General features: G+C 48.1%; 1 protein-coding gene across 1 annotated transcript in view; it reads right to left on the reverse strand.

Annotated features, from left to right (window-relative positions):
- The window catches only part of ddr1 (discoidin domain receptor tyrosine kinase 1), a 33287-nt gene extending 24384 nt beyond the window's left edge, over positions 1-8903 (reverse strand). The window contains 2 exon segments of the mRNA XM_062466227.1: positions 2820-2999; positions 8862-8903. Coding sequence (XP_062322211.1) covers positions 2820-2999; positions 8862-8903 — 222 coding nt within the window.
- Between the last annotated feature and the right edge of the window lie 6418 nt (positions 8904-15321).

A 15321-nucleotide genomic window follows, 5' to 3' on the forward strand; every position in this document is an offset into this window, starting at 1 on the left:
ACACAGACAGATAGAGTTAATACAGTACTGTATGGACCAGATGAGAGAGAGACACAGACAGATAGAGAGAGTTAATACAGTACTGTATGGACCAGATGAGAGAGAGACACAGACAGATAGAGAGAGTTAATACAGTACTGTATGGACCAGATGAGAGAGAGACACAGATAGAGAGAGTTAATACAGTACTGTATGGACCAGATGAGAGAGAGACACAGACAGATAGAGGTTTATACAGTACTGTATGGACCAGATGAGAGAGAGACACAGATAGAGGGAGTTAATACAGTACTGTATGGACCAGATGAGAGAGAGACACATACAGATAGAGAGAGTTAATACAGTACTGTATGGACCAGATGAGAGAGAGACACAGACAGATAGAGAGAGTTAATACAGTACTGTATGGACCAGATGAGAGATAGACACAGACAGATAGAGAGAGTTAATACAGTACTGTATGGACCAGATGAGAGAGAGACACAGACAGATAGAGAGAGTTAATACAGTACTGTATGGACCAGATGAGCGATAGACACAGACAGATAGAGAGTTAATACAGTACTGTATGGACCAGATGAGCGAGAGACAGACAGATAGAGAGACAGACAGAGAGAGTTAATACAGTACTATATGGACCAGATGTCTAGAAGTAACACGATAGCTGTGGTTTTACTGTCAGGGGCAGTCATTGGTCACGGGGCATTATGTCATCTCCAAACCAGCTTCCTGATTCCACACTGTGATGTGTTAGCGATATCAAATTGACCTTGTCAGGTCTCATTTGTTTTCTAATCAGTCAGGGGGAGAGAGAGAGATGGCTGTCGATGTTAATCGAGTCAGATTAAAAAGACAATACTTAATAATATTCGACTTTCTCCAATTATTCTGTGTCTAGTAGTGTTGGCTTCATTCTTGGGGTGTTTTAGTCTCAATTGCGTTCTAGTTTGCACACACTGACACAGATCCTCAGCTGCCCTGTCCGGGCCACGCTCCTCGTCCTCCAATCGTCAGCCTCTCCATCCCTCACCTCAGTCTGCTGTGGGTCCGAGCACCGGAAAGACACGGCGGGGAGAGGAGGAGGAGGAGGAGGAGAAGGACCAAGATGAGAAGGTGGAAGGTGGAGAGGACGGGCTGGCTTCAATATCAGCCTTGACACCCGTCCAGAGGACATAATCATCAGGGCTCAGTTCGCCACCCCCTAAGTACAGACATGACCAAACGACTCGGCTGTCTGCCATGCCCTCGGAGTGGCAGACGCTACTGAACGAGGACACAGTGAGTCTCATCTCCCAGTGAGGGGTGGGGAATGACGATTTGGGGGAGTGGGGGGGAGGGGGTTTGGAGAGGGAGGGAGGGAGGGGGGGAAGGTGGGGAGGAAGGTGGGGAGGAAGGTGGGGGGGAAGGTGGGGGGGGAGGGGGTTTGGAGAGGGAGGGAGGGAGGGGGGGGTTCACTGGTGCTGATAAAGGGAGAGGGGGTGGTCTTCACCGAGTCGTCTGACAGTGATATTACAAGGTGGGGGATGAGGGGTGGGGGTACGAGCGGGGTGATGGGGGTGAGGGGGGTGATGGGGGTGAGGGGGGTGATGGGGGTGATGGGGGTGGTGGGGGTTGGCTTGTCTAACTCCGTTGCTGTCAGTGATTCAGGGGACAAGAATGTTGGGCTGGGAGACAAACCCTTAAAACCCTGCCCCCCCCCCACACACACACACACACACACACACACACTGGCAGCCATGCAGGCACACACCCCTATGGACAGGTGCCTATTTCATTACATCATCCAATGCCCCCAATAAACACCCCCTCCCTCCCTCTCTCGAACTTCTTTCATTACCTCGCTCAATATCTCCGCCTGCCTTTCACTAGGTTTTCTATTCTGATATTCTCCTTTCTCTCCGGGTCTGTCCCCCAGGGTGCCACTCTTTCACGCGTCCACATGCACCGAGGGACCCATGTCGGGGGCTCATAAAAGCCTGCCTGGGCAGCAATGACATCACGATGGCTGCTATAGATTATTTGGATTATTGTTTTTTATTGCGTTGTTGTTTTGTTACTTTGATGTGTTCTGTGCTGTGCAACAAATAGTCTCTTGGAAGACATTAAAGTTTTCAAAGTCTACGTCTGTCTTTGTGAACTTCAGAAAGGGTGGAATACCGACCACACCCAACAAAGAAACTACCTGCAATATGATCACTGCGTGCCAGTGTGCCTGTCTGTGCAAATCCACAGCCGATACTTGCGGCTTCACTGTGGCATGCCGTGGTTTCACCTGGTTGGGTGGATGGGTGCACATGCACTAGCACGCGAGTGTGTTAACACACGCGCGCACGCACGCTCGCGAGCATGTATCTATGATTGCCGGTTCGAGGCTTGTGCGGTTAAGGACTGGGAGCGTTCTCCGTGCTCCAGCACTCTCCTGTTACACGCGACCAGCCACGGAGCCACGGGGATGGAACAGGATATCCTGCTGATAGGTGATGGAGAGACTTATCGCACCGATCTAAGAATGTGATGAGAATGTGTGCGGGGAGCAGACAGACGGGGGGAGGGGGGGGGGGAGACGCCGGGGGGGGGGGGGGGGGGGGAGGAGACATGGGAGCAGAAGGGCAATAGATGCCTTCGTTTTGCCCTCGTCTGAGAATGTAATCCTTTTCATTTCATGTTTCACCCAAAGGGGAGACACCTTATGTTCCTATGAAGTTTATTTATTTCATTACTTGTATTACCCGAAGGGGGAAAACCATATGTTTCCAAAATGCTTGTTTGTATTCGTATATTTAACAGAATGTGCAACGTCATTTCTAGTCATGGGTTACTGATTTTGTTGTCTGTGGTTGTGTCTCACCTGGGTTAAAGTGCCACTCGTGATCTTCTGCACACGACAGAGCCACCAGGACCGTGACGAGGACAGGCAGCAGGGGCAGCTGTGCACGGTCATGGCAGCAACACCACACCTGATTACCTGTCCGGAGACACACGGAAGACCACAGGCATACCTGCCACAGAGGAGGGGGGGAGGGAGGGAGGGAGGGAGGGAGGGAGGGAGGGAGGGAGGGAGGGAGGGAGGGAGAGAGAGAGAGAGAGAGAGAGAGAGAGGAGAGAGAGAGAGAGAGAGAGAGAGAGAGAGAGAGAGAGAGAGAGAGAGAGAGAGATGAGAGAGAGAGGGGGGGGGTGGGGAGAGAGAGAGAGAGAGAGAGAGAGAGAGAGAGGGGGGGGGGTGGGGGAGAGAGAAAACGAGAAGGGGGGATTAAAAGATTACAAACTGCATGAAAGACTGCCTTTCACAGACCGGGTAATATCAGGCCCAGTCGAGATACAGTAGCTCTGCCAGAGATTTAAAGTTTCACAACCCTCTCTTATCCTGGTGAACGTTAACCCAACACCACCAGCAGTAACGATGCTGGGCCAAATCCCCAGGATTACCACGGGGTGGTGAGCACGGAGGGGGGGGGGGGGTATGACCTTGATATGGCCATTCAAGATCTCCCGTTTCCCAACAAATGAATCATATTTGGATTGTGTCAAATCACGTAAAAATAGCTTCAAAACAACTTCTAGGTTTCTGACAAATGCCCACCCTATAAATAGCCACCTAAAACAATGTCTGGAAGCACTTCCAAGACACCCTCAAGAAACCAACGTAAGAGGGACAGCAGAACAGAGCCAGGTCCTTATCAGAGACTAGAACCTGGTACCACGGCAGATAGCTGTATTTTAAATGTCATCCTCTCATTCGGTTTAAAAGTGCCATACTTAGCCGGCAGCTGTAATTACCTCCCGGAACATTCTATTCTTTTCGGCATAAGAGATGCAATTAGCGAGGTGGAGACAATGTGAGTGACGGGCTGCTCTCCACAGCTACTGATTGACTTAAACACAGCGCCCTGTCTTGTTTATGACACAGAGGTTTACAACGGACAGAGGTATTGTGCGGAATGCTGGACGGAAAAAGTGTCGAAGAAAAAGGGAGGAGAAAGAGCACGTAAAAAGGAGAGAATAGAGCTATAGATCTATAGCCATACAGCCATGAAGATGGACGCTAAGCTGCTAGCTCCCTCGCGGTTCCAGCATTGCGAAACAACATTCACAGCTGGCGAACCATATAATATTACCTGAATATCACAACTATGTCCTGTGTAACTAGTCTTGTTTCAATGGGTGGGCTCTGGTGGGTTTCCACGGAGACAGAAAGGGCTTGTCCAGTGGCTCAGTTTAGTGTGTGTGTGTGTGTGTATAGAGGGAAACCTAATGACACTGGTGGCGAGGGGGGAGAGACAGCTGGTAGAGGAGAGGCTGGGGGGAGGAGAGAGGTAGAGGGCAGCCCTGTGCTCCCTGCAGACCCTGTGTATTCTGCTTCATCTCTGACTACAGTGGCATAGACCGACAGCTGACACACAGCTGTGGTGACACAGGGGGGGGGGGGACGTGAGCCGGGTGAGGAGAGAGGCCAGGAGAGAGGGCAGGAGAGAGGGCAGGGGAGAGGGCAGGAGAGAGGGCAGGGGAGAGGGCAGGAGAGAGGGAAGGAGAGAGGGCAGGAGAGAGGGCAGGGGAGAGGGCAGGAGAGAGGCCAGGAGAGAGGGCAGGAGAGAGGCCAGGAGAGAGGCCAGGAGAGAGGGCAGGAGAGAGGGCAGGGGAGAGGGCAGGAGAGAGGGCAGGAGAGAGGGCAGGAGAGGGGGCAGGGGAGAGGGGGCAGGAGAAAGGGCAGGAGAGGGGGCAGGAGAGAGGGCAGGAGAGAGGGCAGGAGAGAGGGCAGGAGAGAAGGCAGGAGAGAGGGCAGGAGAGAGGGCAGGAGAGAGGGCAGGAGAGAGGGCAGGAGAGGGGGCAGGAGAGGGGGCAGGAGAGAGGGCAGGAGAGAGGGCAGGAGAGAGGACAGGAGAGAGGGCAGGAGAGAGGGCAGGAGAGAGGACAGGAGAGAGGGCAGGAGAGAGGGCAGGAGAGAGGACAGGGGTGAGGGCAGGGGAGAGGGCAGGGGAGAGGGCAGGAGAGAGGACAGGGGAGAGGGCAGGAGAGAGGGCAGGAGAGAGGGCAGGAGAGAGGGCAGGAGAGAGGGCAGGAGAGGGGGCAGGAGAGGGGGCAGGAGAGAGGGCAGGAGAGAGGGCAGGAGAGAGGACAGGAGAGAGGGCAGGGGAGAGGACAGGAGAGAGGGCAGGAGAGAGGACAGGAGAGAGGGCAGGAGAGAGGGCAGGAGAGAGGGCAGGAGAGAGGGCAGGGGAGGGGGCAGGAGGGTCTGACACAGGCATAGAGAGACCGAGAGGAGGATGGAACGAGGGAACAGTCTGGATGACAGGGTGCGTGTGTGTGTGTGTGTGTGTGTTGGGGGGGTGGAGGGTCGGAGCTGATGAAGAGAGGGTGAATTATGGAGTGTGTGTGTGTGTCACAGAGGAGATTTCAGGGATAGCCAGCCAGAGCAGCTGTCCTGAACAAGAGACAGGCGCGCTGGGCAACAGATACAGGGGCAAGTGTTCTGACTGCAGAGAAAGAGAGGGAGAGGAAAATGAGAGGGAGAAAGAGAGGGAGGGGGACAGAGAGAGAAAGCGGGAGAGAGAAAAAGAATGAGAGAAAGAGAGGGAGAGATAAGAGACAGTCGACATGTTTTTACTCAAGCTTTCCAAACCATTGAAATAGTGGTGTGCAGTCCAGATGACGCCATGTTGAAATATGGGGCTTACTGGATCACAGTAAAGCTAAGCATGCAGAACCAGAGCTGAGAATCTCCACTGGCCTGTTGACTATGTCAACAATACCGCACAATCACCACGGTAACCGCCCCACACCGTAAATCAACATGATCCCCCTCCACAACTCAAAACAAGGTACTCGACAGTGTTACAACAATGTTATGACAATGCTATAACAACGTTATGGCAACCTTATATGTTCTGAAAACCCTCCTTTGGGATATCCTACTGAAGGCAGGTTGCTCTAGAACTGTGGTTCTCAAACGTTTTTGGCTTCAATACCCCTTTTTCCTAATTTCTGAGTCCAAGTACTCCCTATACAGTGTTTCCCACATAATGTGATTATATTTGTGGCAGTAGGCAGGGGCGGAGCCAGACGTGCCCAAACTCCTAGTATCGGTTAGATGTGGGTCATATTGTTATATTTGCCGAATGTATTTATTTATGAATATTATTATATTTAGTCAGATGGCTGAGCGGTGAGGGAGTCGGGCTAGTAATCTGAAGGTTGCCAGTTCGATTCCCGGCCGTGTCAATTGACGTTGTGTCCTTGCGCAAGGCACTTCACCCTACTTGCTTCGGGGGGAATGTCCCTGTACTTACTGTAAGTCGCTCTGGGTAAGAGTGTCTGCTAAATGACTAAATGTAAATTTAACTTGAATGTATCCGTTTTGGACACATTTGTGCAGAGAATAATGATACTAACGTAAACTCCGGATTGATTTTCAAGAAGGTGGCCTATCAGCTAGTCTAGACACAGAGGGGCAGATATAGGAAGGTACCAGCTAAGTAAACGCAACAAAGTGGAAATGTGAGAAATGTTAAAACTCCAATCAAAAATGTCCAAGAACCTTGTTTTCTGAACAGCTGTCCTTGTGGTGGGAGAGAGAGAGTGAGCGAAAGAGAGAGAGACAAGAGTAAGGAGCCAGCCAGTGTGTTTCCCCTGACGGCCAGCTCCTCTGGGCTGATTTGTCTACAGTAATAGAGGAGCACTAATGAATGGTTATGAGCAGCTGTCTCACAACATAAACCGAGAGAGAGACAGAGAGAGACAGAAAGAGAGAGAGCGAGACAGACAGACAGAGAGACAGAGAGAGAGACAGAGAGACAGAGAGAGAGACAGAAAGAGAGAGAGCGAGACAGAGAGACAGAGAGAGAGACAGCAAGAGAGAGTGAGACAGACAAAGAGAGAAACAGAAAGATAATTATTTTCTAAAGATAAAAAGTAGAGCAAACACATTTTCTGTCTTATTACTTGAAAAACTAAACTCTTAACACGGCAAAGAGCCAACCTATGAAAAGAAAAATCCATAAAAAGCTTTTTCAAATTCTCTCGAATCCTAAAGAGTTGACAGTGATGCATTGCCTGTCATGCAGAATTTATGTTTTTAAGATGGAGTCAGAGAGAGGGAGAGGAAAGTAGGTAGAGTGGAAGAAAAATAATTTGTGACTGCTGTCACACACCAGATTGCAAATTATCACGTTCTTTCTAGTCACAGTCCATGTTGGAACCAAATGTTGACCATATTTCTATTTCTCTCTGACTAATTCCAGGCAAGGTAAAATATTAATAAAAACATATCTAGCATGTTTGAAGCAAAGTCTTCAGTGCAAAAACTATGGCTGTAGCCAGATAGAGATACTTGGACGTGACTAATGTCCTCTGGGGGAGGCTGAGAGAAGGGAGACATTTGTTTTGGATTTCTGTCATACTTAGGGAGTCTGGCTTAGTTGTCCTGTGAGTCCTCTAGAGAAGGAAGCAGCTTCGAACCTCCACATCGCTTCAAGTGAGATATTCAGCTGAGAGGAGCTGTTAAAGGCTTTCCTGGGAGGGACCTGGGGGGTCCTGTTTGTGTGGGTGAGCCAAGACCGCCATTTGCCAAGTTCTGGTCTTGGGAGGGGTGGGAGTGGGGGTGGGGAAGGGGCTCATCTAATGCATGCTTTCACTTCGGTCCTCTTGTGAGACCTGCTGCAAAGATTTGCAGTAGCCTAACTTTGGCCCACTGCTATCCTGGAGATAAGTGTCACTTTATTGTTGACAGATTTTCCTTCAGCCTTCCTTAAAGTATTATTTACATTTAGTCATTTAGCAGACGCTCTTATCCAGAGCGACTTAGAGTAAGTACAGGGACATTCCCCCTGAGGCAAGTAGGGTGAAGCCCGATTCCCTAACCGCTCAGCCACCTGACTCATCTGATTATTAAACTGTTAGACATTTTCTTTGCACTTTCTATGCAAGCTGCAAAGCTTCCTTACTAAAGCTGCAGCCACTCCCAGCCTCCCAGTTTACTATTGGTCACTGCCGGACAGGAAGTTGAGTGTGAGTTTCCTGCTGTGTACCCCTGCTCCTTCCAGGATGCAGGAAACAGGCTAGAACGTGGTGGCTAGAGTAGCGTTTCATACAGCTGATGACTTCACATTGTTTAGGAGTGACCCCACGCAGCAGGATGACAGGGGTGACCTTGTGGGGCAGCGGGTCATTAAGATCCCATCTGGTGACTCAGACCCCTTATCAATACCAGGAAGTGCCTGTCAGGCGGCTGGAATCTAAGATGTGTTTGACTGGGAGATGAGGCGTCAGGACACAGGAAAGATGAGTCATGGAAGGAGACAAAAAGAGGATGGGGGGGATTGAAGGAAATATAAAGGAAAGATTGTCCGAGACACAGGTTGAGATGTTTATTTTTCCTAAAAGCAACTGAGAAAGAAAGGAGCAGTGACTATCCGGGGAAAGTAGAGGTGAGTCACACTTATAGTAATGATAGAATGAGCGTGCGAGAAAAAAAAAAGTTTCCAGGAATAGTTTGGGATTTGCCGAGGGGTGGCATGACTCATGAGGACAGTGTTGTCCCCACCGTAAAAAAAAACCCTGATTCAACAGTTCACCCAACTGCCTGGATGAGTAAACACACTCTCAGCAGTGGTGTGAGCACCAAGCCCACACCGGGCATGCAACACCACCACTTGCTACTAATCGAAATTCCCAAGGACAAACAAACAGAAGAGAGATTTACAATGTAAAAGACCAATACGTCAACCTCGAGTACCGTGAGGTTAAAAATGACGAATAAAGTTAGTTCCATTTTGTGCGGAGCGGGGGCAGTGACGAAGTCCGTCGTGAAAAGACACAACCTGCAGTAACTATGGCGATCTTTCCCCTAGTTTGGGATGTTGTCTCACCAGATCCTTAGAGATGCATCCCGGTGATCGCTCGTCGTTCATCACGTCGGGGTAGCCGAGCAGACAGAGACAAATGGTGATTGATGACCACAGGTTGTCCAGAACAGGAAGCCAAGCCTGGACATCAACAGAAGCCACACCAAGCCCCAAATGTACGTCAACACCGCAACAATGTAAGCCACGCATTCCTGGTTGGGCGGGAGTGGTAGGCTACATGAGTATCTCTGGTGGGCTCCATTACCAGCCTGATAGCTGGATTTACCATAGGTATGAATAGAGAAGGGAGAAAATATTTTGTCAAGTCAAGTGAAAGCTCCATGGATCTGGGTGTGCAGGTTTAAAAAAAAAAAAAAGCCGTTATTCACCAGGTGAAGAGTTCAGCAGGTCGGCCCTTCCTGAGTCAGACAAGCCGTCTTTCACACAATGTCAGTCTTCTGTTCCCACAAGAAGGTGGAACTCGAAGGGTCTTGTTTTATTTACCAGGGCTTAGACACTTTAACCAGTCAGTACATGCACAGGAAACAAAGAGGCTGCAGATTTTCAGGCCTCCAACAGAGGCCTAGTGTTACATCCCAAATCGCATTGTTTTTTCTTTTTCTTTTAGTAGGTACTGCAGCTGTCCTTACAAAGTAAATACTGTTGCATGCAGTCAGCATAGCCTACTGGCCATTGCAGTAGGCTCAGGGATACTGGCACAGTTTTGTCAAACCTGTGACACATACTGTAAAGCATTCCCAGTTCTACACCCACAGAAGGTCTGTAGTAACGTCAGCATGCTAATGTGACTGGCTGACAGCAGAGTGTCATGGCTAGTTTGATGCTAGCTGCTGGTCTGAGTTAGAGCTCGAGTGAGACTGGGAGCCAGTTCCCTGAATTCAATTTACACCGTCTCACCGCCACCTGCCGGAGCACGAGGGGGAGGGGGGTGAGGAGGGTGGAGGGGGGGAGGGGTGGGACTGGGGGGGAGAAAGGAAAAGTATGTGACGCTACTGTGTTAGTCTCACAATGGGCAGAGAAAAAACGTCCTGCCGCCACAGCATTGAACGACTGAGGGAGAGAGAGAGAGAGAGAGAGAGAGAGAGAGAGAGAGAGAGAGAGAGAGAGAGAGAGAGAGAGAGAGAGAGAGAGAGAGAGAGAGAGAGAGAGAGAGAGAGAGAGAGAGAGAGAGAGAGAGAGAGAGAGAGAGAGAGAGAGAGAGAGACAGAAAGGGAGGGGGATGAGAAAATAAAAGACAAGTGAGAGGAAAAGCCAGCTTGCCATTTTTTTTAAACCTGACTCAGAAATGTAGTGTAAGCGTTAGACAAGGACAGGAGGCTGGCAGCGGGAGGGTGAGAATTATTCATCAAGTGGCCGGCTATTGAAACGGAGACGAGGGGAGAGGGAAAAGAGAGGGAGAGAGGGGGGACAAGAGAGGGAGAGAGGGGGGACAAGCGGAATGTGCTCTGCGGGGCTCAGCATTTCGAATCAGTGAGAAACCCAGACACTCTCCCTCTCACTAACTTGCTCTCCTTTTCATCACAACAGATGAGTGTTTGGAGGAAAGCTTAGGACAACCCAGCAGCTTTGTAATCTCAGGTAAACACACACACGCACACACAAACACACACACACACATACCACCTTTCTGTGTTCCTTACCGCCTGATAAATGGTGGAGTCTGGCACTAGTTGAAACTGAAGCCGACACACACACACCTCCTCATTGTTACAACCCCCAGGCATCGACTGATCCCTCTAACCCCCCCCCACCCCCTCCTGTACCAGACCCCCCTCACCCTCCTCTTTGAGTGCACAAGTTCCAAAAAGAGCTAAATTAAATTTCACCGGGGGCGTCCTGGTGGCTCACTAGGTAAAAACACATACCACGTAGACTAAGGCGTTACCACAGCGACCGGGTTTGATTCCAGCCTGGCCATTTACTAAAATATATATACAATTAAAATGTACGGCTCACCCAACATGGGAGTCAGATGGCTGAGCGGTTAGAGAATCGGGCTATTAATCAGAAGGTTGCCGGTTCGAAATGATGCAAAATGACGTTGTGTCCTTGGGCAAGGCACTTCACCCTACTTGCCTCAGGGAGAATGTCCCTGTACTTACTGTAAGTCGCTCTGGATAAGAGCGTCTGATAAATGACTAAATGTAAATATATTCCTACTTCTAATGCACCCCCCCTCCAAACCCCTGGAAGGGAAAAGTCTGACATCCAGCCTTCCACTATGGACGCTGTTACATTCACTGAGGTAACACAAAGACATATTAAAACAGCAAGGCTTTGATGTCGGAACATAGCTTTTTTTTCTAAGAGAGAAAGAGAGGTTTCAAAAGCTTGCTAAAAATCGCCGGAAGCCATGAGTAATTACTGCTGGGATATTGTACCACATGAGACACAGTGTGTGTTCGCAACTGAGGCACAAAAAAAACTATGGGGTATGAAAAAGCGAAGAGGCAAGTGAAAGAGGGAGCGAGAGAGAGGACAGGGAAAGTGGGTGAGTGAGCAACAGGAAGAGAGATCTTGTTATTCAGGCTTCTGCTGAAGTTCGGGAACGTTTACATTTCAAATGCAACCTTTCAACGCTTTACTAACATGTGAACGCTGGAAAACTGCAGGGGTTCTGTATAAAACTGAGTAAGCTCAGAATAACAAGAGCAATGCTCCATAAAGATTTGTCCTGGCCTCACTTAAATCCTTAACCATGACAACAAAGTTATCAAAGGAAACCACTACATGCGGCCCCACTCCAGGTACTGCAGTGCAACACTCTCAACATCCATACAGTACATGGGCATACACAAGATAACTTCTGCTTGCTTTATGGCTGGCATATTACAATGAGGGAATAGGAGGTCCCAAGATAAGATAGAGCCCTGATGGGTAAACAGTTTACCCTTGAGTTTCAGCTCGTGCCAGACTTTAGATATACGTTTTATCTAGCAGAGGGAAGAAAAAGATAGCAAATTCAGAGGAGGGGTGTGAGGATGCGTTGGGCCTTCAAAGCGTCCGAAGGAGATGGAGAGGGACAGGACGAAGATGAAGCGATGAAGATCGACATTCAGAGCGCAGTATGGAGAGAGATGTGGCCAGAATAATCAATCTCAGCATCAAAGTTACTCTAGCTGGGTGGGCGTGTGTCAATGTGTGTGTGTGTGTGTGTTTGTGGGGTGGGGGTGGGTGGTTACCTCCTGAAGAGAAGGGTGGAGGGATGGAGATCAAATGTTTTCATAGTAGATTTGAAACAAACCGACATTCAAAACCCGAGAAGACTTGAGTTCCAGCTTTTAAGTGTCACTGCCCATAATGCAACGCTGTCTAACTCCCTCTCTGACAGTCAGTCAAAGCCTAAACTGCATGGGAAATTCACACGAAATTGGATTGAAAAGTCAAGCTGTCTAGACCAGGGAGGGAAATTGGTTTAAGAAGACATAAACAATTTAGCATTTCCCCCATTTGGAAGCATCTCCCTTAAAGGGATACTTTGTTTCAGTGGAAGGAAGAGATAGTGTCCTTGGGCTTATTGAATTCTTCTTCTGATCCTGAGGTTGAATCCTTGTCTGCCGGGAGCCAATTAGCTCAAAACAAACCCTCGTAACATTGATTCCTGGTACCTAGGAGCCCCATGGAAGATGTGCTTGGATATCTGAAGCAATGATGAAAGATGGCTATATTTATTGATGCAGTTCCTGGCTTGTAAAGTACAAAGTCTGTATTTGAATACCTATTGGTGGACCAAAGCATAAGATTTTGTTATTGTGATGAAACTACCATGAAAAAAGGGTATTAATGTCTAACTTTGAAATTTGTTTTCTGTCATGCATGTGTCAACCTTGAAATGAGTGCTTGTCCACTCATTGTTTTCAAACAATCATGATAACATAATAACATAGCAAGCAGCCACAATAACATAGTATCCGTACCAAAACGACCCAAGTATAAGGTCAGCAGTCAATGATTACCCAGACTTGGGAACAAATACTTCTTAGTGGCATTTAATACTATCCAATACTGAAGCCAACACACAGCATACACAAGATAATAGGCTTTACAGCAACATCATACATTACAATGTAATTCCACAGTTTACCGATTCCACAACCTGTCAGAACAAAGTGCTAGGATCAGTTACTATCATTTCCCATCTGTTGTTCATTGATAATTTAGACAGCGGGATGCTGTTCGGTCATTCCTCTCTCAAATTGAAATGTCACCAAATAACATTTATCAATGATAAATGGCGCCAACACTTTGCATTATACTAAACAGATCAATCCTCAACCAGATCCAACTGAATCAAACCTGATGCAGCATACTCACATTTTGCTCGTTTTATCTGAGTATATTTATCGGTTCTCCTCGTCGCTTTGCCACAGCAGATGTACCCAGCTTTAAAAGGCAGATGGTTCTCTTGGGACGAGCTGGTAGAATTTGCATCCAAATGTCCATTACACAGTCGTCCCACAGATCTGGTCTCTCCCAGAGGAGCTGTACGTCAACACGCCTTGCTACACCCAGCCTGGCAGGAGCACAGGAGGAGCCGGGGAGGAACAATTCGCTTTTATTGCCTCTTTATCTATTGACAAATACCAGAGCTAGTTAAACTCTGTCGTGACCCCACCCCACAACCCTACCTACCCCCCGCCCCTCCACCCTCCACCAACCTTTCCCTGACACCCTCCCACCTAGGACAGCCTGACAACCCTCTGGTCTGTACTGAGAGCTAACCCCTCATCTGGCATATCCAGCCCACAGACCAGAGAAAGAAACTCCCCTTACTCTGCACAAACAACCTCCAGGACTATGGTTTACTATCCACCCCTCATCTACCTCTCCACACACACACATACCACAAAATACACACTCGCACCACACAAAGTACACAAGCCACAAGTACCTATACACCCATTAAGCACACACACACAGTCCTCCACCTGGTTCACCGTCCAAGAATGAAACTAAACTCTCTCTTCCTGGAATGGATTTCATCTCTCCATCAAATACTATCCTCCCAAAAGAGAGGAACACTAAGGTCTATCAAGCAATCCATTACTTGGATTCATTATCTCCATCAATCCCCATGCTACTGCAGCTAGAAGCAAAAAATGAAACCTCTCTTTTCCTTATTTTTCTTTTTCAAAAGCCAGAGCTTCAGTGATTGTGTCCCTACGGATGGGAATATTTTCTTTACAAACATGTTTCTTTTCTGTAGTAGATCTTTGAGTGGTTTTAGGGTTTGTTCTAGTGACTGATTGCGTCCCAGAGGAACCTAGTCCAGCGGTGTATTCCTGAGGGATGAAACTGGAGCGGTTCTTCCTTGTTTAAGGTAACCTGCAGCACGGAGGGGTGATGGGGTTAATAAGTACTCCGTGTACCCTCACGGTTGGACAAAGGCCACCTGGGCGTTATAAGGTCATCGTAAACACTGGACATTTTATAGGCCCCATTTATCTCATGTCAAGGACCGTTGGGCCTTTACATTGTTTATGTGCGGAATCCCATCTTATTGTTCTAAGTGCAACAGTGGTTTATGGAGTTTTTCCCTAAAGGACTCTGTTGTCAAACTAAATAACCGAACAATGAGCTGCTAAACGTTTTTTTTCCACTGAATGTATTGTAAATTTGAATAGTTTAACCAAATTCCACGTTGCTGTGTGCGGTTGAATTAACAAGCAGTCGTATTAACAAAACACATTAGCCAATATTTTAAGTCTAAAAACGGTTGTTTCGATGCATCCCACTGTCATCCTTGTTGTAAGGATCAGTAACACGCTCCAGTGTTTGGTATTAAACAGCGTAGGCCTACGTAACATTTTAACTCAGAAGTTTCTCAGAAATGAATGGCAGATTTCAATGTCACACGCCTACACCAACACAAACACCACAGCCGCAACATTACACCACAAAATGCGCTTCCTAAAAGCGGTAGCCGATGCCAAAGCAGCCTTCCCCGACTGACACTGAGACTATGTGACGCCACTGGACAGATTGAGATACAAACTGGCATGAACCCCACAGACACCCATTCAAACATAAATTAAATATCAATTCGTCATATAAACCAAGACGCAGATTATTGTGGTAGGCTATTAGCAAATGCTAATAATTACAATTCGCATTGGTGCCTATAATCATGGACTATGCAGCCAATGAAACATTCAACAGTCGTTGTCACCACTTACCTAAAAGTCACGGAATACTGAACGCCCACTCAATGAATATGACAGAAGGACGGTGACTATAAACACTGTGTTTCAGACTGTCCTTTGAAATATTCGATCACGGGTAAACTGTAATCCAACGTTGTCTGCGGTTTGTTGCGCTACGCATTCGGCTCTTGTCAAAACTCTGAACAACTAACAAAAAAAGATGTTTAGAACTGAGTAGAGAATGTCTTGTAAAACCTCTTACACTTGCCGTTCTATTAGGCTATTCATAAGACTACAGTCTGACAAGATAGTAAGACGGG

The sequence above is a fragment of the Osmerus eperlanus genome, chromosome 7 (genome assembly GCF_963692335.1).
Source record: "Osmerus eperlanus chromosome 7, fOsmEpe2.1, whole genome shotgun sequence".
Lineage (NCBI taxonomy): Eukaryota > Metazoa > Chordata > Actinopteri > Osmeriformes > Osmeridae > Osmerus > Osmerus eperlanus.